This window comes from Balaenoptera acutorostrata, chromosome 3, assembly GCF_949987535.1.
Source record: "Balaenoptera acutorostrata chromosome 3, mBalAcu1.1, whole genome shotgun sequence".
NCBI lineage: Eukaryota > Metazoa > Chordata > Mammalia > Artiodactyla > Balaenopteridae > Balaenoptera > Balaenoptera acutorostrata.
Genome location: NC_080066.1, coordinates 18,754,390 through 18,780,485, shown reverse-complemented (window position 1 = coordinate 18,780,485; position 26,096 = coordinate 18,754,390). Strand labels below are relative to the sequence as shown.

Below are 26,096 nucleotides of genomic sequence, written 5' to 3'. Positions count from 1 at the left end.
TCTAGAATGCATATTAATTGAATGTTAGACCTTTTGGATTAATACTATGTTTTTTTTTAAGCTTTCTAATTTCTTTTTTTTTTTTTTTTTTAATTTTATTTATTTATTTATTTATTTATTTTTGGCTGTGCTGGGTCTTCGGTTCGTGCGAGGGCTTTCTCTAGTTGCGGCAAGTGTGGGGCCACTCTTCATCGCGGTGCGGGGACCGCTCTTCATCGCGGTGCGCGGGCCTTTCACTATCGCGGCCCCTCCCGTTGCGGGGCACAGGCTCCAGACGCGCAGGCTCAGCAGCTGTGGCTCACGGGCCCAGCTGCTCCGTGGCATGTGGGATCTTCCCAGACCAGGGCTCGAACCCGTGTCTCCTGCATTAGCAGGCAGATTCTCAACCACTGCGCCACCAGGGAAGCCCTCTAATTTCTTTTATGTGCTTCCCCCTCCCCCCCATATTTATGGAACTGTTAATGATGATGATGGTGAAGATATTTTTTTTTACCCTTTTACTTTGGAAAATTGCAAACATATACAGAAAATGCATATTATAATAATCCCTCATGTACTTATCACTCATTCTCAACAATTATCAATTCATAAATAAGCTGTTTAATTTTGAAGCAGATCTCAGCATTTATTACATCCATAAATATTTTGGCATGTGTCTCTGACAGATAAGTACTCTCAGTTTTAAAGCTCTCATAATTATTGTTATAAAAATTATTTTTTAAAGTCATCAAATATCCCATCAGTTTATAAATTTCCAGGGTTATTATAAATATAATTTTTAAAAAGAGCTTAAATCTAGATCCAGATAAGATCAGTCACACTGTGGTAGATGAATGTGCCTTTTTAGTCTATTTTAGTTCAATTTCCACTCCGCATATATCTCTCTCCCACTCTCATTTTCTTTTCTCTCTTTTTCTCTTATGTGTGTGCATAGTTTATTGAAGAAATCTGATTATCCAGTCGTTTCCTGCAGTCTGGATTTTGCTGAATTGCAGGTTGATGGTTAGTAATGCTTATATATATAATATGTATAGCATAGGAGGAATTCAGAAGGTATTTAGTAAACAGTAGTTAAAGATCATGATAATAGTGTAATTTTCTTCTCTTATCAACTAGTATAGCAGTTGTAACTTAAATTGTGTTATTAGTATCTTTAGAAGAAAACCTTGTTAATGTCAATGTAAAAAGAGCTTACTAATTCATAAAAAAAAAACTATTTAACTTAAAATTACTGATATTAAACTAGGCACTTCAATTTTGGAGGACTCATCACATATCATATCAAACTTAGTAGAATGAATCCCGATACAGCCAAACAATGAAATGCTATTAAGATTAAAGAAACCCTTGTGTATTAAAATGGAATACTTTCCCAAATATACTGTTAAGTGAATATATTGTTAAGTAAGCAGTGTAATACCATTTATGTAAAACAAGTAGAAAAAGACCATCTCTATATTCATTTATGTTAAAAAAGGGGAATAACAATATATATGTATAAAATACCCCCAGACACATATAATATATGCCTCTGGTGATGGGAGCTGGTGACTAGAGCATGGGAGTGAGAGGGAGACTGAGATTTCAGAATTTGCAACCATGTAAATATACCTTTTCTCCCCTCCCCTCCACGTTACATTGCTCCAAAGTTTTTGATACGATTATTTCACCTTAAATGTCTAACAGCTTTATTGAGTTATGCTTCACATACCATTCAGTGTACTCTTGAACTGTACAATTCAGTGGTTTTTAGCGCATTCACAGGGTTGTACAAACATGATGACAATCAATACTAGAACATTTTCATCACCTAATTAGCAGTCACTTCCCATTTTTCTCCAAGTCATCTAGCCCTATGCAACCACTAAACTACTTCCTGTGTCTATGGATTTGCCTATTCTGGATATTTCATATACGTAAGTGGAATTCTAAAATATGTGGTCTTTTGTGACCAACTTTATTCACATAGTGTGTTTTCAAGGTTCATCTGGATTGTAGTATCTATCAGTACTCCATTCTCTTGTATTACAGAATAATAATCTGTTGTATGGATGTACTACATTTTATTTATCCATTTATTGCTTGATAGACATTTGAGTTATTTCCACTTTTTTGACCTTTATGAATAATGCTGCTCTGAACTTTTGCATCCAGGTTTTTGTGTGGACATGTTTTCTCTTGCATAGGAGTGGAATTGCTGGGTCATATGGTAACTCTATGTTTATATAAATCACTTTTGTAATTATTTAACTTACTATTATTGACAGCCATACATACTTAGAAATGGTGCTCTAAGTGAGAAAATCTAATCTATGAATCATTTTCAAATGTAATGAAAATTTTGTAAATGTTATTTTCATAAAATATTGTCATAATGTTATCTGGAAACATAAGTAAACATGAATTTTTATTTTTCAATTTTTTTTTTTTAATTTGGAGCCTATGATTTATTTTTAGGGGCCATAGGCACAGTACCTGTGGGCCAAAGTGTTAAAAACCCTAACATTGCATGAATGAGCCCAGAAGAAAGCTAGAGGAAACTGTAGTAATGTGAGATTTGAACTTTGCAGGTGCTCAGTAGGACATAGTCTCACTGACTGGGGATGGAAGTGGTCCTGGCAGGACACCAGGTGTAGGACATGATGTGGCACAGGAATGAAAACAAGACTCATATGTATTCTTGTGAGTTGTCTGACAGTTTGGGAAGTGGAGAAGAACAGTGGGGTGGTCGTGGTCTTGTTTCTTTCTTTGCCCTCTCTCTTTCACATCCTTACATAAATTCTCCATGAGTAAATGCTCATTTAAACAATTGAAATAAAATGAAGGCTTCTCTCGCCTTGGTGTCCACATTTTCCACCCATCTAAGAATGGATTATCACTGCACATAAACCCATTCTATCAGAAATCTGTTGGTCTCAGCAGAGAAGTCAATGCCAGTCTGATTCTGCTAAAACTTCAGTAAAGCTAAAAGGTGATCTGTGCAACCATTAAAATAATTTATAACCAGGGTGTGTAGTATGATTCCATTTTTATAAGGGGAGGAAATGAATGTGAAGCGGACAGTGACAGCTTTTTGATAGACAGTTACAGAATAGTCCCTACCTTGAAGAAACACTCAGATAATCACAGTTGAGCATGGTTTAATCCTCTAATAGAGGTTAAACATAGAGTTCTCAAGTAACGCTTAAGAGGGCACCTTACCTAGCTTAAGTGGGCCCAGAAAATTTTTTGAAAACAGATATTCTGGGCCAAGGCTGAACTATCAGTAGGAGTTAGGGGATTGGGTGGAAAGGGGGAGGCAAGGAGAAGGGAAGAATTTTAGGTACAGAAAACAATGAGGATAAAAGGCAGGGTGTGTGAATCAGCCTGTTGTGTTCAGTGACCTCTAAGCAGAGAAGTTACCAGATTATGATGTCAAGGAAGGGAGTCCCATGAGAAGAGCAAGGTGGAGAGGTGCTTTAGTCCAAGGTCAAACCATGGAAGCTTGGTGGGCCATGTTGCCAGTGAGCTTAAACCGGATGCTGTCTATAGTGGACAATCACAAACAGCTTTCAGTACCAGAGTGACATGGTCAGCTCTGTGGTTTACGTAGGTTATTTTTGTTTCTGAGTGCCAGATCCAGGAGTGTAACCTTCTTGAAAGTCAAGAACTTTGTTTATTGACCACTGTATCCTCAGCCTAGTACAACGCCTGGCATGTATCTAAGTATTCACTAAGGATGTTAGTAAGGCAGTATAGTTGTATATGGCAGTTGAGGGCAGGGGTTACAGCGCGGGTCTGAATAGCTCCATGACCTTAAGCAAGTTTCTTAATCACTCTGTGATCAGTTTTCTTATCTAGAAAACAGGGAGAACATTGGGCCCTACTTAATCAGTTTGTTGGGAGGATTAAGTGAATTTATATAAAGCACTTAGATTTGTGTTTGGCTTATAGTAAGTACTGTGTAAATATTAACAGTTGTTAGCATTTCTTTGATAAAGGTTAATACAAACTGGAACTGCTGAGGGCCTGATCTCAGAACATTCATAGGGTTGCACAGGAATGGATGGATTTAAGAAATATTGAGTAACACAGTTAGATAGGATGTGTGAATAAGGGTGAGACGGAGTTAAGGTTAATTTTCTGATCTAGAGCTAGAGCTTTAGGTTTCCCCCTTCCCCCAGTACACACACACACACACACACACACACACACACACACACACAGAGGAACTACTGCTAATCCATTCTCGGTAGTTAGAGGAAGTTTAAGGCTTGTAGGTGGAGTCCCTGGTATGTTGAAGAAAGAGGTGATTTAGTGTGGCACACCCTCTTTTGGGTTTTTGTTTGGCTTCTCTGATTCTTTTTCTTCCCCTCCTTGGACTCCTCTTGAGTTCTTTTCTTCACAGGACAGAAACGTAAGAAGGGCCCAGGACCACCTCCAGTTTGTGGGCCGGGACCGTGCAGCTGGTCTCCTCCTCTTGTCTCTTTTTTCCTCTCTCTATGCATTCCCCCCTTCTCCCCACTGTCTCCCTACCTCCTTTTTTCCCACAGCGGGACACAGGAGGAAGAATATTTCCTCCTTGTTTGGCCCTGGCTACAGACTAGCTTGGTGCTTCACAGTCCTAGTAACGAGGGAAAACTTTGGGGAGGATGTGAAGGCATGTGCCGGAAAAGTGCTCCCTTGTGCAATTAAATTTAACTTTAAGACATTTCTCTTTTAATTCTGTTCTTCTGGTGTGATATTGAAAAGGATTTGGAATCTAGTTAAACTGATGCTCCAGGAAAATAAACCCTTTAATTGTCTTGTGTTTTCTCATACATGGCCTCAGTCTCCAGTTTAAGGAGTGCAAACCACAAGGATTTGGGGCCAAAACCTTTTTATTGAGTATCTCTTGTGCATTTCTCATGATAGAAGTTAACTTTTTGGCTCATTAGGTCCCAGCTTCTTTCTCTCAGCAAATTAAATGAGGCTTCTCAATCTTTGGACCACCCTGGGTTATAAATAATTTGTGCTAAAAGCTTTTTATTTCCTAGAGTTTGCAGTGAATGCAGGTATTCTGTGGAATTCCTTGTCTGGACAGTCATGAAAAGATGGCGGCCAGCATTTATTGTTCTCACCACGTGCCAGGTTCTGGTCTCACCCCTTCCGTGCAGCATGCTGTCCAGTTACGTGGTGCTTTTTAGAAACAAGTAACTGACCTTGTAGAATTCATGCTAACGTTACCGTTGTTTTTAATTAACAGATTTCAACACTAAACTTGCACAATGTCTCTGAAACCAAGAGTAGTGGATTTTGATGAAACCTGGAACAAACTCCTCACGACAATCAAAGCTGTGGTCATGTTGGAGTACGTGGAGAGAGCAACGTGGAACGACCGCTTCTCGTATCCTTCCAGTGGCATGGATGCCGGCACTGATCAACATGCTAGGTTCATAAGCTTGTTGAAAAGTGACAACAGGTTTAAGCTTTCCTAAGTGGAAGAACATGCCAGTGTGACTATTTTCAAATATCTTATTGTTCACATTTCCAAGTTCATTGCCTGTATGTGGCAGTCAACAATCTTTGATAACCTTTTGCTCAACAAATACTTTACTGAGCACTTAGTATATGTCAGGCACTACTTTAGGCTTTGGGAGTACATTTGTGAACAAAACAAACTACTTTCCCTTCATTCTACTAAAGGAAATAGATATTAAACGGATGTAAAACAAACCTGATGCCAGTGCTTATAATAACAGGTTACCTCCCATGGGGGGAAGTAAAGCAAAGCGAGGGCATGAGCGTGGTTGGAGTGCTTGTGTGCGCGGCTTTCTAGATGGTGGTCAAGGAAGGCCTCCTTGAGGATGTCGATACTTGAGCAGAGACTGGAACAGGGAGGGAGCAGGTCAGACAGAAACCTGGGGGGGGAGTGTTCCAAGCAGAGAGCAAACAGCCAATTCAGTGGCTGTGAGATGGAAACGTTTCTTAATTGGGTTTTCTACATTTGTGAATAAGGGGTTTTATATGAAAATATAAATTTGTGGTTTCCCTAGGACAGTCTGAAACCTGCTGTCCTGCATTCCTACATGACAGCAATCTTTTTTAAAAAAAATACATATATATATATATATATATATATATACACAAATACACACACTGTACATGATATGTATAATGTATGTATATTATTATAACGTTATTAATAATATTATTATATATATATTATATATGTAAAAAACACAGTGCAACCTCCAGCACCCAGGATATATACTCTGGCACCAAAGGAAAAAACCACAGTATTACAATACTGTAGTTTCTTAGTATTGGGGAGGTTAAAAGGGTCTGTAGGAACCCTCAGCCACAGGTAGCTGGAGCAGAGTGGTGGGTGGCAGCATCATCAACTCTGCCCAGTGTTTGCCAGGGGCCACGGCTGGGAGGGCCTGGGGACGGCCTGTGCCCTGGCACACTCCTGACCCGCCTCCGTCTTCCACCACAGGGACCACCACACACGCCACATTCCAGGGCAAAGAAAGGGCATAGGGTCGAGGCCTGGTCTCTGGGTCTATGTGCCATGGCAGTGCCCCAGGGCCCTGAAGGAGGCCTTGCGGACTGGGTGGACACTGTAGGAACCAGAGATCCTTTCCCCCCAAGGGGAAGGTGAGACGTGAAGGTATTATTACCAGAGTGCGCGTGGAGGTTCCGAGTCCTCTCACGCGCAGTGCCGCCCTCCCCAGCAGCATCCTGGGGCTGAAGGATGGCTGCCCTCGCTGTGCGAGGCGTGTGTTCTCTAGAAAAGCTTGGATTTCATAAGACAGTGATTCAGCTTGTTCTCAATGCCTAACCTAATTGTCAATATTAAACTGAATGTTGATGCAAGAACAGTGAAGTTCTTTGAATTCATTACAGTTGCAGTTGTCAGCAAGAAACATTTGTTAGGGTACCTATGTTCTAGGCACTACAGATACAGAAAGTGATGGTAACATTTCTAGAAGGCTTCAGAGTTTGCAAAGATCTTTTATATTTTTAATATAAAAACAAGCCTATAAGATCAGTGGGGCAGATATAATAGATGAGGAAACTGATACTCAGAGGTGAAGGGACTTGCCCCGGTTTATGCAGGTAGTCATTCAAGGAGCCCAGACTTGCATACAAGATGTCTAACATCTAATTTCCTGTACTTTCCATTGTATCTAGATGATAATTGTTATGGAGTCTGCCTTTGAAGAGCTTATTTTTGAATTAGTCTCTTAAATTTTTTTTGTGGAACATCATGAATTGTTTTTGGTGGGAATCAATAAAAACTGAGAAAACGTTAAAGGTTACTTGTGTGTTAATGAGGTTGGGCTAGGCAAGTACTTAGGTACTTTTAACACTGTTTTAACTAAAATAATGAGCAGAGAGAGGAGAGAAGGAATTGGTCATAGAAGATTACAAGAAAAGAGAAAATGAGCATAACGTAAAGAAAATAGAGTCATTAAATGTGTCTTATTCTTCTACAGAATATACACTTAATTGCTGGTTTATAAATGGTTTTGAGATAGCTGACTTCCTTTGAAAGTGCCCCTTCAGTTACTGATATTTCTAAGATGTTTATTGTTTGATCCATCTAAGATGGTTCAGTTACTCTTGATCTGATCATGAGTTTTCTCCTCCTCCCCTGAAATAAAAAGTATCTACAAAAACAGTAAACAGAGGAGTGGAATATCATTTTAAATTTTATTATGAAAAATAAAGGAATGGACTATCATTTTAAATTTTATTGTGAAAAAAGTAGCATTTTATTATGAATTTATTTATTATGTAAAATAATGTTCCTAATTGTTCTAAAGCCAGATTCCCTCCTTTTCCCTCTTATTTTGCCCTAGAATATAAGGTTGACATCTGATACTCAGATTTAGGTAGAAATTTTAGAGGCTATAAATCTTTAATATTTTGAAACTGGAAAAAAGCCCTCCCTACAAATTGTTCACCACCATATATTAGTACTTGATCTTTTACAAAGCATTTTTTGAGGTGTATGAAATATAATACATACGTAAGTAAGATATACATGTAGAGTTGAGCAAATAATTATAAGGCAGACACCTGCATTATCACCACACAGGTTAAGAACTAGAACACTGCTGGCATCCACCAACCTTCCCCCACCAGCTGCCCCTCTCAGTTCACAAGCCTGCTCCTTTCCCTTGGAGGTAACTACTATCATATTATTCTCTTGTTTTTTAAAGAACAGCATAATTGCTTAAATATACAGCCTTAAACAATATTGGTTAATTATGTTTTGAACTTTGTATAAATGGAATCATACTGTGTACATTCTTTTGTGTCATAATTTTGTCTTTCGACATATAATGCATGTGATTAATTTGTTACGGACAACCTTGTAAAATATATATTATTAGCCCATTTTACAGTTGAGAATATAGTGGCCCAAGAGGGTTAAGATGACTTCCTGATATTGTAGGCTAGATGCTGGGATAAAAATGCTCAAGTCTCCTTACACCCTTGAAGTGGGTATCAAAGAAGCCTGGTCTGCCAGCCAAAGTGTTTAACATGTGTAAGTATGGAACTTAGTGAACCCCTGTCTACAACATTTTTACTAAATATAACCTCTGTAAGGGCACAGATACCTGTCCTGTTCACTGCTGTATTCCCAGTATCTGGTACATATAGACACCTAACAAATATTTGGTGAGTGAATAGCTACTGTCAACTGAATGCCATGAAGCATACTGTACAGATGAAAGAAGTAGCATTAATATTTAGCTAGTTCTCTTATTGTGTTGATAAGAGGGCTCTTAATCCTCATCCTTCATAAATGTACTGGGTCCAGTTATGTAGGCAAGGCATTCTGGTTGATAGGTAATGTAAATAGAAGACATCAGTGTTTTCTTTTGATGCATAACAAATTACTACAAATGTAGTGGCTTAAATTTAGTGTTTCACTCTTTTATTATCTCCCAGTTCTGTAGGTCAGAGTCCATGGTGTGACTAGGTTCCCTCCGCAGGATCTCACAAGGCTGAAATGGGGGTTGGCTGTCTGTGTTCTCACCTAGAGCTCAGGGTCCACTTCTAAGCTCATTCCTGTTATTTGGCAGAATTCAATTCCTTGCAGCTATAGGACTGAGGTCCTGTTTTCCTACTTGACTTTTGGCTGGGAGCTGCTCTCATTGACTTATGGTCACTCTTCAGTTGTTGCATGTGACCCCCTTCCATCTTCACAGCCAGCAGCGGCGTGTCAAGCCTTTCCCCTTCTGCAGCTGGTGCAGGGGGCAGGGGCTGGTAGGGATCTGCCTTTGAAGGGCTCATGCGATCAGGTTAGGCCCATCAGGAAAGTCCAGGATAATCTTCCTATTTTAGAGCCAACTGATTAGTAATCATAACTGCAGCTGCCAAGTCCCCTTGCCATGTAAAGTAACTGGGTGTGCTTTCTTATATTCACAGTCCCAGGGGTTAGCGAGGGAAGTCTTGAGAGGCCACTTTTAGAATTCTGCCTAACACAAGTAATAATGATGCTCTATAACAGAAGCTCTGTGACAGCTTAGGTGCAGTCTAGGGTTGTTTGGGACTTACCCTTTAAGAGGTATATCAAATGCTTATGATATGATAGAGGCTAGGTGTAGATGTACATTTACTATTTGCTTCCCTGGGTTGGAGTTCTTTGGTTCTTTTGGTTTATGGTTGACCCTTGAACAACACAGGTTTGAACTGCACAGGTCTGCCCATACTCAGATTTTTTTCAATAAGTATACTGTCGGTCCTGTAACCACGGATGTGGAGGGCTGACTGTAAGGGGGTTGAGCATCCTCGGGTTTTGGTATCCACAGGGGGTACTGGAACCAATCCTCTGTGGATACTGAGGGACAAGTGTACTTGTATTCATGGTTTTCTGCCTTTTGGTAGCTGTTAGGACAATTCCCGAACCCCAGCAGTGTAATATAGATGGTCTCCTACTTAAGGACAAGATAGATTCTAGTGAATAAATGGTTTTATGTATAAGTCCATAGTGACTCAGTGAGGGGTTATTTAAGATTGCTTCCCTGAATGTAATTCTCCCAGATAGGAAAACCTGGCTCTAAAACTATTGTCCTTATTTCAAATACATATTCTATGAGGAGTCTTTTTCAAACATAGAACAATTTTGACTGCATTGAAAAATGTTGAGGTGGGAAATCTCCATCCTTGATGATCTTCACAAGTGTTAGAAGGAGGACCTCTTAGTAACCTTGGCATCTACACTTAGCAGCCCATCAGTCTTTCTTAGATTGTGTGGATTGGAAAAGGTTGTATCTGTAGTCATCCCTGGTTGGTGCATCAGTAACAGTTTCACTCCCTTCTTCTAAATTAAGTCAGAGTTCTTTTATTTAATCAGTCATTTTTTTATCCTTGCCTGCTAATTGATGATTTTATAGATACTGCATTTTTTACATGTCACATTTTAATTTTTTCTCTTAAGAAATGTCAATAAAATTTTTCATTTTTTATAGTTTTATTTTGTATTGTCAGTTCTTTTTTGATCATTATTTTACCATTTTCAATTTTAAGGTAATCTTTCCTTTTATTCCCATTGCAAAACATTGTTTTTGACCCACTATGCAGTAGAGTTAATAGTGTTAAAACTAAAAATTAAGCCCAAGCATAGGAAGCATCTTTTAATAGAGAAAATGAACTAAAATAAGTAATTTTGCTGCTGACCAGCACTGTCTTTTGGTTGTAACACAGTTCAGAGCTCTTGCTCCTGAACACATTGTGTTTCTGATTTTGAGAATTTGTAAGTGGAAAGTTCGTACATACAGGTATCTTTCTATTCCGGCTCCCAGAAAAGATGACTTGGAGAAGAGAGTGTTTAAATCTAAATCTGACCACCTACATTATTTCCCATTTTTGGTCTTTTAAAGTATCTTGTCTATAACCAAATCATAATTGAATGCTAGAGGGTTGAAAAGTGCTCCTCTTGGGTGCCCTTCCCAAGGCCTAACCATTTCCAGAGTGCTTGGGTATTTGAACAGGTTAAAGAAAAAGAACATATTTAGGTATATCTTTTAGGCGGTTGAGTGAAATTAATGCGGTGAGACTCCAAACTATGCTGAGTTAAAATATTCATTTAAAATATTTATTAAGGTGGACTCCATTAAAAACAATACATGAGTACATTCTCGCTGAGGAAGCGTCAAACGATATATAAGTCCTGTATGTGGAGTGAAATGGGAACGTCTCCCTGGATTCCTACCTTGCACACATCCCTTTCCCTCAGCAGAGAGAAGGGAAGCCCTATTAGGTGAATTTTGCTGGTCATTTTTGTTTACATATACATGCAGTGGCTATATTGAGACATTAACTTTGTTGATGTAAAACATTTGAGCACATAATTAGCATATCATGTTGAAATTATGATACTGAATTGCTGATTTTTCAGTATCAAGTAAGTTGTGTATTCTAGAAATGTGTGTATATGGCTTAAGGGAAGATAAGAGGAGCAAATATCATCATCATGTTGGATGGAAGTTCTGGAAGTAGGTATTCACAACTTAAAGATAATACATGTATCACACTTCTGATTGTTGATCTAGAGCCTGGCCAAATTTAGTCATTTAAAAAATTTTTGTTTTTTCTTTTTTTTTTTTGGCAGTGCTGTGTGGCTTGTGGGATCTTAGTTCCCTGACCAGGGATTGAACCCAGGCCCACGGCAGTGAAAACTCCGAGTCTTAACCACTGGACTGCTAGGGAATTAAAAATAATTAAATTTAATTTAAATTTAAGTATGATATACATACTGACTGGTGAATGTAGAGGTGAATTCTCACAAAGTGAGCACACCTGTGTACCCAGTAAATCGAGTGCTCCTAACAACCAGGGACCTCTGTTCCCCAGTCACTGAAGTTAACTGCTGTCCTGGCTTCTAGAACACCTAATTCTGACAACCCTTTTACATCTAGTTTTACTAGGACAGGTTTGTGATCAGTTAAGATTTAAATTATGTCATGAACTAGGACTTTTTTTTTTTTTTAATTATTTGAAGGGATAGATCCATTATTATAGTTACTTTATTTATTTATTTATTTTTTTTTAATTTCTGGCTGTGTTGGGTCTTCGGTTCGTGCGAGGGCTTTCTCTAGTTGCGGCAAGCGGGGGCCACTCTTCATCGCGGTGCGGAGACCGCTCTTCATCGCGGTGCGCGGGCCTTTCACTATCGCGGCCTCTCTTGTTGCGGGGCACAGGCTCCAGACGCGCAGGCTCAGCAGTTGTGGCTCACGGGCCCAGCTGCTCCGCGGCATGTGGAATCCTCCCAGACCAGGGCTCGAACTCGTGTCCCCTGCATTAGCAGGCAGACTCTCAACCACTGCGCCACCAGGGAAGCCCAGGACTTTTTTTTTTAAAGGCATTTTTAGCTGAAACCTAGAGGGACCCCAGGCTGATCCGGGAGCTCATGTAATACCTTACTTTGAAGCTCCTTCTCCATTGATGCCTTGTTCCCTCTCCCCTCCACCAAACCACGTCAGTTCTCTATAGAATTTGTGTCCAGATAAATTAAAAAATTTTTCTTTCTTAGGTAGTGTATATTCAAGTCTCTACTTTCTTTGTAATATAGGTGAATATTTTTTATGTTATTGCTGAAAAATAGTTCTTATATCTATACTATTTTATTTAATCTTCCAGTCTATAAAGGTTCGTTATGATATCTAAGTTGATTTAAAGTAACTTAATAGTTTCTTTTTTTTTAACATCTTTATTGGAGTATAATTGCTTTACAATGGTGTGTTAGTTTCTGCTTTATAACAAAGTGAATCAGCTGTACATATACATATATCCCCATATCTCCTACCTCTTGTGTCTCCCTCCCACCCTCCCGATCCCTAAAATAACTTAATAGTTTCTTATTGTAACTTTTTTTTCTATAAAGAAACCTGGCACAGTGATATTACACTATTTGGATGATATTTTTGCTTCACCATGTTTGTTTTTTAAATATGTAAATAAAATTTTAAATATTTAATATAATAGTAATCAAACAAATATATATACATGGATACATGGAGATATTTTATTGGTTACTAATTACAATTAAAAATAAACAACGGAAGAATTTGGAGGGAACTTAGGAAAGTCTGACTGAGGCCACCCAGACAATGACATCACGAGAAGAGGGCTGCTTGCTCTTTTTGGGGTGAGGATACAAGGTAAAGAGTCAGAGCATGTGAGGTTGATTCCCCACCTCCCTTCTACCACCAACGTGTTGGGTAAGTGTCTTTCATTCTGTATATGTATCTATATAATCCTAAACTGCTAAAATGAAATAAGGATTTTTCATTTTTTAATGCCAGACTTGAGTTAAATCTCATTTGTTTTAAAGTACTATCTTCAATGAATATGAAAACCTTAACAATTTAACTAGAGATATCTATGCTTTATGTGTGGCCTATCCTGAACCCCTTGGAGAAAGACTTTATACAGAAACTAAGATTTTTTTGGAAAATCACGTACGGCATTTGCACAAGGTAAGGATTGATACATACATGATGTAAATGTGTTTATGGCTACATAGTTATTTGACTAGTTCACTGTTTTCCAGTGCAGAACTTGTATCAGGTTAAGGTTGTTTGTTTTGTTTCCTAATTAGCATTTTTCTAGTATGTATATAAGAGCTATGGGTCAAGCTCTGTGTTGTTAGGTTCTCCAAGGGAAGTCAGTTTAGTTGCTCCAGATCATACAACTAGTAAGTTAAAGAGTAGGGTTTCAAATCAAGATGTGTTCAACTTGAAATCAAGTGCTTACATATCCTCTGGATGGTGTTTATAGAACCAAGTTTTCTTTTAATGTTGCTTCCCACCTCTTGGTGAATCTCTGTCTTTATATTCAACATTTTAGCTGCCTCTTTATATCCTATATAAGGTCTTTAAAAACCTAGAATTAAAAAGGAGAATGGTAAATTAAAAAGTATGATAGAAAGTCTCTGTGACCAGTTATTTTGGTCAGTGTGCCATGTGCATGAGGGCAACATCACCGACTTGATCTGTGTATAAGCAGTGAATGAATTTTGTAGTATTTGGCTATACACAGCATTTCTAACTTATTTTGGATTACTGATCTTATCAGGAATTGGATGAGATCATTTATTCTTTGAACTAGAAACGTGACTACCTTCTCTTTTCCCCCCAGTATTTTATTTTATTTTTTTAAACTTTTTATTTTATATTGGAGTATAGCCAATTAACAATGTTGTGATAGTTTCAGGTGACAGCAAAGTGACTCAGCCATACATATACGTGTATCCATTCTCCCCCAAACTCCCCTCCCATCCAGGCTGCCATATAACATTGAGTAGAGTACCCTGCACTATACAGTAGGTGCTTGTTGGTTATCCATTTATTTATTTTTTTTATACATCTTTATTTGAGTATAATTGCTTCACAATGCTGTGTTAGTTACTGTTGTACAACAAAGTGAATCAGCCATATGCATACGTATATCCCCATATGCCCTCCCTCTTGTGTCTCCCTCCCACCCTCCCTATCCCACCCCTCTAGGTCATTGCAAAGCGCCAAGCTGATCTCCCTGTGCTATGCTGCTGCTTCCCACTAGCTATCTGTTTTACATTTGGTAGTGTATATATATGTTGATGCTACTCTTGCTTCACCCCAGCTTCTCCCTCCCCCAATGGTGTGTCCTCAAGTCCATTCTCTATGTCTGTGTCTTTATTCCTGCCTTGCCACTAGGTTCATCAGTACCATTTTTTTTTTAAATTCCATATATATGTGTTAACATACGGTATTTGTTTTTCTCTTCCTGACTGACTTCACTCTGAATGACAGGCTCTAGGTTCATCCACCTCACTACAAATAACTCAATTTCATTTCTTTTTATGGCTGAGTAGTATTCCATTGTATATATGTGCCACATCTTCTTTATCCATTCATCTGTCGATGGACACTTATGTTGCTTTCATGTCCTGGCTGTTGTAAATAGTGCTGCGGTGAACATTGGGGTACATGTCTCTTTTTGAATTATGGTTTTCTCTGGGTATATGCCCAGTAGTGGGATTGCTGGGTCATATGGTTGTTCTATTTTTAGTTTTTTAAGGAGCCTCCATACTGTTCTCCATAGTGGCTGTATCAATTTACATTCCCACCAACAGTGCAGGAGGGTTCCCTTTTCTCCACACCCTCTCCAGCATTTATGGTTTCTAGATTTTTTGTTAAGGGCCATTCTGACCAGTGTGAGGTGATACCTCATTGTAGTTTTGATTTGCATTTCTCTAATAGTTAGTGATGTTGCGCATCTTTTCATGTGCCTTTTGGCCATCTGTATGTCTTCTTTGGTGAAATGTCTATTTAGGTCTTCTGCCCATTTCTTTTTTTTTTTTTTTTTTTAAATTTTATTTATTTATTTATTTATTTATTTTTATTTTTGGCTGTGTTGGGTCTTTGTTTCTGTGCGAGGGCTCTCTCCATGCGGCAAGCAGGGGCCACTCTTCATCGCGGTGCGCGGGCCTCTCACCATCGCGGCCTCTCTTGTTGCGGAGCACAGGCTCCAGATGCGCAGGCTCAGCAGTTGTGGCTCACGGGCCCAGCCGCTCCGCGGCATGCGGGATCCTCCCAGACCAGGGCTCGAACCCGTGTCCCCCGCATTGGCAGGCAGACTCTCAACCACTGCGCCACCAGGGAAGCCCCCCCATTTCTTAATTGGGTTGTTTGCTCTTTTGATATTGAGTTTCATGAGCTGTTTGTATAGTTTGGAGACTAACCCTTTGTCCGTTGTTTCATTTGCAAATATTTTCTCCCATTCTGAGGGTTGTCTTTTCGTCCTGTTTATGGTTTCCTTTGCTGTGCAAAAGCTTTTAATTAGGTCCCATTTGTTTATTTTTGTTTTTTCGTTACTCTAGGAGGTGGGTCAAAAAAAGATCTTGCTGTGGTTTATGTCAAAGAGTGTTTTTCCTGTATTTTCCTCTAAGAGTTTTATAGTATCCGGTCTTACATTTAGGTCTTTAACCCATTTGGAGTTTATTTTTGTGTATGGTGTTAGGTAGTATTCTAATTTCATTCTTTTACATGTAGCTGTCCAGTTTTCCCAGCATCACTTATTGAAGAGGCTGTCTTTTCTCCATTGTATGGTCTTGCCTCCTTTGTCGTAAATTAGGTGACCATATGTGCATGTGTTCATCTCTGGGCTTTCTATCCTGTTCCATTGATCTATATTTCTGTTTTTGTGCCAGTACCATACTGTCTTGATTACTGTAGCTTTGTAGTATAGTTTGAAGTCGGGGAGCCTGATTCCTCCAGCTCCATTTTTCTTTCTCAAGATTGCTTTGGCTATACAAAGCCACCATCACCCTGATACCAAAACCAGAAAAAGATATCACAAAAAAAGAAAATTATAGACCAATATCACTGATGAACATAGATGCAAAAATCCTGAACAAAATGCTAGCAAACAGAATCCAACAACATATTAAAAGGATCATACACCATGATCAAGTGGAATTTATCCCAGGATTGCAAGGATTCTTCAGTTTATGCAAATCAATCAATATGATACACCATATTAACAAATTAAGTAATAAAAACCATACGATCATCTCAATAGATGCAGGAAAAGCTTTTGACAAAATTTAACACCCATTTATGATAAAAACTCTCCAGAAAATGGGCATAGAGGGAAGCTACCTCAACATAATAAAGGCCATATATGGCAAACCCACAGTAAACATCATGCTCAATGGTGAAAAACTGAAAGCATTTCCACTAAGATCAGGAACAAGACAAGGATGTCCACTCTTGCCACTCTTATTCAACATAGTTTTGGAAGTCCTAGCCACGGCACTCAGAGAAGAAAAAGAAAGAAAAGGAATACAAATTGGAAAAGAAGAAGTAAAAAACTGTCACTGTTTGCAGATGACATGATGCTATACATAAAAAATCCTAAAGATGCCACCAGAAAACTACTAGAACTAATCAGTGAATTTGGTAAGGTTGCAGGATACAAAATGAATGCACAGAAATCTCTGGCATTCCTATATACTAACAACGAAAAATCAGAAAGAGAAATTAAGGAAACAATCCCATTTACCATTGCAACAAAAAGAATGAAATACCTAGGAATAAACCTACTTAAGGAGGCGAAAGACTTGTACTCAGAAAACTATAAAACACTGATGAAAGAAATCAAAGATGACATAAACAGATGGAAAAGTATACCATATTCTTGGATTGGAAGAATCAGTATTGTGAAAATGACCCAAAGCAATCTACAGATTGAATGCAATCCCTGTCAAACTACCAATGGCATTCTTCGCAGAATTAGAACAAAGAATTTTACAATTTGTATGGAAACACAAAAGAACCCAAATAGCCAAAGGTTATCCATTTTAATTATATCAGTGTGTACATGTCTATCCCATACTCCCTAACTATCCCTTCCCCCAGTCCTTCCCCCCTGGTAACCATAAGTTCTTTCTCTAAGTCTGTGGAAACTTGACTACCTTTTGTTAGCCCAGTGACCCTGGGCAACTCACCTAACCTACCTTGTAGATTGAACTTCTTGTTCCTTTATCTGTAAAATGGAGATAAAGTAACACAGTCTGTGTAATAATATGTCTAACCCTGTACGTGACTAGGAGTAGATCTTTTTCAAATGGTAATAACCCATAAGTAGAGCACAATTGATCCTGTGATATTTCCCTTATAACATTTGAAGAAAAGCTCAGTTCTTCAAAGCCTATTTTATCTATCTGTTTATTTTATTTTATTTTGTTTTCATTGAAATATAGTTGACATACAATATTTTGTAAGCTCAGTTTTTCAGAGCCGATTTTATCTGTTTATTTTATTTTCATTGAAATATAGTTGACATACAATATTTTGTTAGTTTCAGGTGAACTACATAGTGATTCAACATTTACATACATTATGAAATGATCACCAAATTAAGTCTAGTAACCATCTGTCCTTATACAAAGTGATTACAATATTATTGACCATATTCCTTGCGCTCTATGTTACATCCCCATGACTTATTTATTTTCTAACTGGAAGTTTGTACCTCTTAATCCCTTTCACCTTTTTGGCCCCCTACTCCAGCATTCTCCCCTCTGGCAGCCACCTGTTTGTTCTCTGTATCTCTGAGTCTGTTTCTGTTTTGTTTTGCTAGTTCATTTGTTTTTCAGATTACACATACGAGTGAGATCATGCGGTATTTGTCTTTCTCTGTGTGACTTATTTCACTTAGCATGATGCCCTCTGGGTTCATCCATGTTGTTGCAAATGGCGAGATTTCATTCTTTATATGGCTGAGTAATATCCCATTGTGTATATATATATACATACCACATCTTCTTTATCCATTTGTCTATTGTTGGACACTTAGGTTGCTTATGTATCTTGGCTATTGTAAGTAATGCTGCTATGAACTGCTAGGAACATTGGGGTGCATGTATCTTTTTGAATTAGTGTTTTCTTTTTCTTCAGGTAAATACCCAGGAGTGGAATTGCTGGCTTATATGGTAGTTCTGTTTTTAATTTTTTGAGGAACACCCTGTTTTCCATAGTGGCTGCACCAGTTTACAGTCCCATCAGTAGTGCGTGAGGGTTCCCTTTTCTTTTTTTTTTTTTTTTTTTAAATTTATTTATTTATTTAGGCTGTGGTGGGTCTTCGTTTCTGTGCGAGGGCTTTCTCCAGCTGCGGCGAGCGGGGGCCACTCTTCATCGCGGTGCGCGGGCCTCTCACTGTCGCGGCCTCTCCCGCTGCGGAGCACAGGCTCCAGACGCGCAGGCTCAGCAGTTGTGGCTCACGGGCCTAGCCGCTCCGTGGCATGTGGGATCCTCCCGGACCGGGGCGCGAACCCATGTCCCCTGCATTGGCAGGCGGACTCCCAACCACTGCGCCACCAGGGAAGCCCAGGGTTCCCTTTTCTATAGATCCTTGCCAGCACTTGCTATTTGTTGACTTTATTTATTTATTTATTTATGGCTGCGTTGGGTCTTCGTTGCTGCACACGGGCTTTCTCTAGTTGTGGCGAGCGGGGGCTACTCTTCGTTGCGGTGTGCGGGCTTCTCATTGTGGTGGCTTCTCTTGTTGCGGAGCACGGACTCTAGGCGTGTGGGCTTCAGTATTTGTGGCACGTGGGCTCAGTAGTTGTGGCACACGGGTTTAGTTGCTCCACGGCAAGTGGGATCTTCCCGGACCAGGACTCGAACACATGTCCCCTGCATTGTCAGGCGGATTCTTAACCACTGCGCCACCAGGGAAGTCCTATTTCTTGACTTTTGATGGTAGCCAATCTGACAGGTGTGAGGTTATAGCTCATTCTGGTTTTGATTTGCAGGAAATGCTCTACTTTTTATTATATATGGCAGATACATTTTAGCGTTCTAGTATGTGCATTTATCAGTTTATGAAAGTGGTTTTAATGACAAGTAATTTAACTTAGTCTTAACATTTTTCATATGTTAGTTTTGAAGTTAAAGTTCTGCTGTTGTGAGCTGGTTAGCTTTGGTTATAATATAGTAGATAACTGTGTGAGGCATTTATAAATTTTGCAATTTTGTATTTTAGCATAGGTTGAAAGTGTGATTTTTAAAAACTTTTTATTTTGAAATAATTTTAAGCTTATAGGAAAGTTGCAAAAATAATGCAAAGACTTCTCAAATACTTTTTACCCAGCTTCTTAATATTAACATCTTGCATAACAGTGGTACAATTATTAACACCAAAAAATTAACATTGGTATAATTGTGTGATTGAAAACTTACAATTGTGAAGTAGTTTTATGAAAATTTAGAATACTTATATAATTGTATACCATATTTTCTCTCAAGTCCAGTGACAAAAAAAGAAGTTGGCTAATATGTAGATGACAAAGTAAATTGTTAATATAGCCAACAGAACTGAAACAGTTTCACCTGTGAGAACTTTTTAAATTACTAAGGTTATTGCATTATGTTGTAGATAATTTAGAACATACTGATGAGCAAAAAGAAAATAAACATAACCTATAACATACCTCCAGAATGAACCACTGTTAATATTTTTGTTATATCTATTTTTAAATATATCTTTTTTTGATATGTATTAAAAATATAATTTGATACATGTCTTTTGCATATTTTTGTTTTGTGTAGACTTCCATTTTTATTAGAAAATGAAGTTATGTTGTATACCTTATAATGTGCTTTTTGCTTTTAATAATATTGTAGGTCTCTTTCTTTGTCATTAAATAGACTTTTGTAATTCTGGCAATGATTGTAAAAGTTTTCATTTTGTGGAGATACTGTGATTTGTTTAAATATTCCTGTATTGCTGGGCATAGAGATTATTTCCAGTTCATAAAGTTGTGATTATAAACAATACTTCCATGAACATCCTTGTAGCTAAGTTATTCTTGTGTTACCAAGTTTTTTTTATAGGATAAGTCCCTAGACGTGGAATTACTGGGTCATAAGTCATGAACATTTCCCTCCATATCTGTGTGTTCCGAATTGGTGGATATGGAGGCCCAGCTGTAGGGACTTGAGCATCTGCGGATTTTGGTATCCATGGTGGTGTCCTGGAAACAATTCCCACTGATGTTGAGGAACAACCGTAGTAAGAAATTGTTCCTAGATTTATATTCTATCCAACCAGCAGCAGTAGTTCCTAAGTGGGCCCTATTCCCCAGCATTATTAATAGTGGTTGAGATTTTTAACTTATTTACCATATGATAGGCAAAAAAATACTATTTATAGGCTATTCCTATCATCCTGAGACTTAATTGGTAAAATTACAAGTTTAAAAGCATAGCTTTCTCAAGAGTTAATTGGATGAGTGTTGAGGTCATGTCTTGCCTAAGGTCACACGGACATCTGATGGAAGAGCCGAAGTAAGAGCAGCGGTGGCCTCGGGAATGTCTGTCCTGTCCAGTGGATTTTTACTGTTAGACTAGATTTCCATTAAAATTAACTTTTTAAACATCAGCCCTCAGATTTCAGTTTGATTGTCATTTTTCAAAAAATAGTAGGTTTTTATTAAATAAATATAAAATAACTTATTTGGGGAATATGGAAAATGTGTCAATTTTCATAAGTAGTCTTATTCACAAAAGTGAATAATATGAGGTGATGACATAACTACAGGCTGATCAAAAGTGATGGACGTGAGGAAATACAATAGAATTACATTCTGTTTTAATCTGATCTAATATTCTAGCCCAAAGAACAGCATCAAACCATTACATTTTGTTTTTTTATCTTTGAGAATGAAACATTTACTCTCTAGTATGGATGCTGCACTTTCATATCTAAGATTCACATTTTTTTTCTAGCTCTTTCATTGTTACTAAAGGTAGTTAAAAATAAGAATGTAATTTGTAAATGTAATATATAGTGCTTGAATTATGTCACTTATTTAAGAACATTAGTTTTTGATAAATTTCATAGCTTACAAATGAAAATGATTAGTGCTTTCTGAGTAAAAAATATTTTTCTTCTTTTTCTAGAGAGTTCTGGAATCTGAAGAGCAAGTACTTGTTATGTATCATAGGTACTGGGAGGAATACAGCAAGGGTGCAGACTATATGGACTGCTTGTATAGGTAAGTACACTTTTAGACTCTCGACAGTCTAAACAGTATTGCCTGCATTTGGTAATTGCAGGAGTTTTTGGTTGGTTTGTTTTTACTACCTACTACCCATGAAAATGAGCAGAACTAAAGCATTACCTGATGTATGGACTTTTCTCTGCTATGGGGAAAGGTCTGTAGTGTGGGTCATGTGGGTATTTGGGAGCCAGGCAGTGTATGGAAACTTATTCTGTGAAAACTAAAACTGTATTTGATGGCATAGCTCTGTTTCTTCAGTTGTCTGGGACTGTGTAACACACATTAAATCTTGACAGATCCGAAGTGAAACTTCAGCTTGGATGAAACTAATAGTGAATCTAAGCTCGTGCCCCCCTCCAGCATGCTCTTGTTTGACTCTAGGATTCAGCATTTTATGTTTCATGGAAGTACCTGGCAGTTTTCTCTTGACGTTCTCCCGCCCTCTCCTCTAGACGTACTGAATTACCGGCAGTGTTGTGATACCTTGTGGTCTCATATCATCCCACCTTTCCTTGTGCTATTCTGTCTGTCTGGATTGCTTTTCTTCCTTTCCCTGAATGACTAGTTCCCATTCCCCGCTCTGAACTCCCCTCTCCTTGCCTCAGTCTCCTGCCTAGATCTGTGGTGTTAACTGCCACTCATGCATATTCCTGTGGCACCCTGGGCTGGTCCTCTCTAACTCATTCACGTAGACAGTGGAAATAAGTACAGTACCTAGGGACACAGGCAGAGACCCATTTGTTGAAGGACACTGGATAAATAGGGAATAGTGCTGTTAAGCACCTGGGCCTTTTGGCCTGTGATGGTTGCAGTGATAATTTTGCCCTGTGCATTGTGGCTTGGGCCACAGATGAACCCCTGCCTCAGTTTCTTGCTGGAGAAGAGGAGTAGAGCTAGGTCTCAAAGCGTTTCCTGCACAGGTACATGGGGCCAAGGCATGGTCACCTTGGTGTGTCTGTCCTTCTTTGCTTTACTGGTTCGTATTCCCTTTGGTTTTTATAACAACACTGGACTTCACTAGATGTAAGCTGCCTATGTTAGAAACTGGAACTCACTTCTAAATGGCCGGTACCTCTGTTTGCTCTTAGAAGAGCAAAATATAATAAAACCAGAAACCAGCAATTGCTAACAAGGGCAAGGTTTACTGTGGCTTTGGCTTTTACAGAACATGTTTGCCATCCATTAAACATCCTGACATTTGATTTCCCCCCTCCATCCACCAAAGTGGCCTAATCATAAATAGAACTTAAGAATTCCTTAGCTAAACCGTGGGGGAGAGCGGGGGGAGTTTGAAGGATCAGAGTGAGAGCGCACGCGTGTCTTTGTCACTGCTGAGAAGCTGGGGCCCCTGGTATGTGGATGACAAAACAGAGTGCTTCGACTGTGTGCCGTGCAGTGGGATCCCTCGTTAGCTGAGGTACTTCAGGAAAGGTTCAAGTTGTTTTTCTATTCTTTCTTAGTTTTCTGGGGCACCGTTCTCTTGGTTCTCCTGCACCTCTCTTTACCAAAATCAGTTTGGTATTATTGAAAGTAGTACTATTAAATTGGTACTGTGGATGAGCTTTTATTAGATTTTGCAATATATATGATATATACACATAGGTGTGCATACATATAAAGCCATAACAGGGAGTTGGTTTTTTACAATGGAGGAAAAGTAAGGGTCAGAGAGGTCAAGGTCCCTGAGCTGGAAAAATTACAAGGGCAGAATTTAAACCCAGATCAGTCTGAATAAATCCATTTAACTTCTTCATTCTACCTAGCCTCATTCTAGAGAGTCATTGTAGTCACTTACGTAGGTTCTATTCTCATCCTTTAGCTACACTCTGCGTTCTTTCTAGGATGATCTCTATTACTCCTGGTTTTAGCTACAACCTATATATTGATAACCACCAAAATAAATGTTTATTGCAGGTGGTCTAAGTTTCAGAGGAATATTCTTACCTAGCTGCCTGTACCTCCAGGATGTTCTGTGGGTGCATCCTACTACTGCAGATGTTCACAACTGAGCTTGTTATCTTTTACACACACGCTGCCCCAGTAATACTCATTTTGGTTAATGGTAGTCCTGGACATCCAGATGTATATGACGGAAGTCTCAGTTATCCTTCACCTAGGGTTATCCTCTCTACCTGACCCCTCTTGGTCAAATCCTCCAAATGTCTCTTAAATTTATTATTTCCTTTGCAGTGCTATTATAGTATTGTAGTTCAAGCTTTTTATTGTTTCTGACCTGGACTATTATTGATAACATCCCTGTAACCAGTCTCCCAGCCTTTGATTTCTAATTTATTCTATTTAGTAAACTTCTCAAGTGCAAATTTGATCACCGTCTGAAATCATTTAGTAACTTTCCACTGTCTGTAGTAAAGACTTAGAACCAATGGCTCATGGGGTTCACTTATAGAGTGTTTTGTTTGACCTCTGTGGGGTTGGCTTCATGTGAGTGATTTATTTAATTATATTGGTAGACTGGGTGGTGAGATCCTTCTCATAGAGGGCACACTTGTTAGTAATTAGAAAAAAAACTGCTTGATAGTCTTTACTGGTTGGGTAGTAGCTTATCCAAGCTATCTCTTGTTATTAATCTTAGTCTATAAGGAAATCTGTGTGAAGAAATGTAAAGGAAAAAAATCAGTTTTATTTCAAAAGCATTTTTCAGTATTATTGTTTTGAAGTGATTTCTAGCTTTTTCTTTACTCTGATTGATTTATAAGATGGATATGCATTCGCATAGGTGACTTAAGGGTTCCAATTTTAAAGAAAAATAGTGGTGCTCCTACCCCACCTTTCCTGCCCCTACATATCTGTTTAGGCCCTGTGGGCCCTTGAAGTGGGGTACTTAAAGTATTAGCTTGAGGACTAACGACTCTTGAAATCCAGTAGATATTAGCATGGGAACAGTTGTTATAATGGATTTTTTTAAAGATAGATTGAAATGCCTGATTTCTTAGAGACTTCACAGTTACCTTAGGCTATTAGTTCTTGTTAGTTAATACTGTTGTGTTACTGCTAATACTCCAGAAAAGCAAAGGATACTTATCAATCACTTTGTTGCCAGAATGAATTATAAAAACATGTACTACTGCATGAGTTAGACCTGAGCAGAACAGTCAGGTATTGACTGTGTGGTAGAGTATCGACTATTTAAAGAAATTATTGAAAGCTATTTTACTTTACGATTTCCTAGAATATATATCTTGATTTAAAAACAAATGTGTGGTTAATAAATCTGATTGTAAAATACTACAGTGACTTAGAAATTAAGAATGGTGTCTGAATCAAAATGAAAAATTATGCTACTTACATTTTAAATTATATCTATAAATTATTTTAAAAGCTTCTCTATCAAGCTTAAACTGTCAAGAGTAGAAATCTGTAATAAGAATATAGATAATGAAAGTTAGTTTAAAATTTATTCCATGTGGGAAAGAGAATAGTGACTTGTCCTATCAGATATAAAACGTATAAAGCTCCACTAAAACAGCGTATTGGCTGTGGAATATACACACGGATCTCTAGTGAATCCAGACTTCTGCAGATCTAGCAGCTACTCTTCAGAGTCAGCAAACTCCTATGCTGAGAAGTTTACACTTACTGTATAGGAATAAGGGGGCTGCTGTAGGCTTCTGAATAGGGAGTTGATATCCTGAAAGCAGAATTTTTAGGTAAATTGGATATGCCAGAAATGGGAAATAGAGATCAGTCATGAGAGTGTTGCACATGATCCAAGCAGAGAGTCAACGAATGGCATTGAAAGTGAAAAGGAAAATAATGGGAGGAGGTGAGGAATAGTGTAGGAGGACAGGAGGACCAGCTGATTAAAGGAGGTAAACGGAAGGATGAGATAAGTGATGCTAATGTTTTAGGTAGGATTACTGGGATGGCCATGGTACAGTGACCAGAAAAGGAATGGTTTGGAGCAAAGGGTCTTATAGAAAGGCACACGTAATGGTGCAGATATGACTAAGTTCCCCCTACTCAGCACTTTTCACTGTTGAAATGTTACATTTGTTTGTGTTTTTATGTCCTACCAGATGGGTAAGCTCTCTGGGCGGAGACTACATTTTTGTTTTTCGTTTTTCTATCCTCAGTGCCTTGTTGTACCTGGCATGCAGTACGCACTTGGTCAGTACTTGCTGAATGAGAGTGGGAGACCTCGTGAGTTTTCTGGCCCAGCTCTGCCACTTAGTAGCTGATGGACCTTTGCCAAGTTCTTTAAGCTGTCTAAGCTGCAATTTTCTTACACGTAAAATGAGGATCCTAATAGTACCACATATATCTACCTCCTAGTATTCAGCCAGCTGCAGTGTTTATGCCTGTCTCTGACACACGATAGGCGCTGCATAAGTGTCAGTGATTACTTTTATTTCCTGACATTCATGCTTTTATGATCTGGCTCCAGGCTGCTTTTCCAAGTTTGTGTTCTAATGTTAGCTTTTGCCATCCGTGCTGCTGGAACGTTACCCATTTATTCATTTCGTAATTCGGAGAAGTATTTTTCGAGGACTGCCTATCTGCCTGCCACTGTTCTGGACACTGTCTGCCAGACCTCACATTCTAGAGA

The 26,096-nt window shown here is 38.6% G+C and overlaps 1 protein-coding gene across 4 annotated transcripts in view; it reads left to right on the top strand.

Annotated features, from left to right (window-relative positions):
- The window catches only part of CUL2 (cullin 2), an 82,982-nt gene that overhangs the window by 12,255 nt on the left and 44,631 nt on the right, over positions 1 to 26,096 (top strand). For 3 of the 4 annotated variants that reach the window (XM_007189835.3, XM_057544037.1, XM_057544038.1), the window contains exons 2-4: positions 5,225 to 5,365; positions 13,355 to 13,457; positions 21,429 to 21,523. In XM_007189835.3, coding sequence (XP_007189897.1) covers positions 5,247 to 5,365; positions 13,355 to 13,457; positions 21,429 to 21,523 — 317 coding nt within the window. In that variant the 5' untranslated portion in view covers positions 5,225 to 5,246. Of the gene's footprint in view, positions 1 to 934; positions 1,003 to 5,224; positions 5,366 to 13,354; positions 13,458 to 21,428; positions 21,524 to 26,096 lie in introns of all 4 variants that reach the window. The other variant, XM_057544039.1, reaches the window with a different exon arrangement.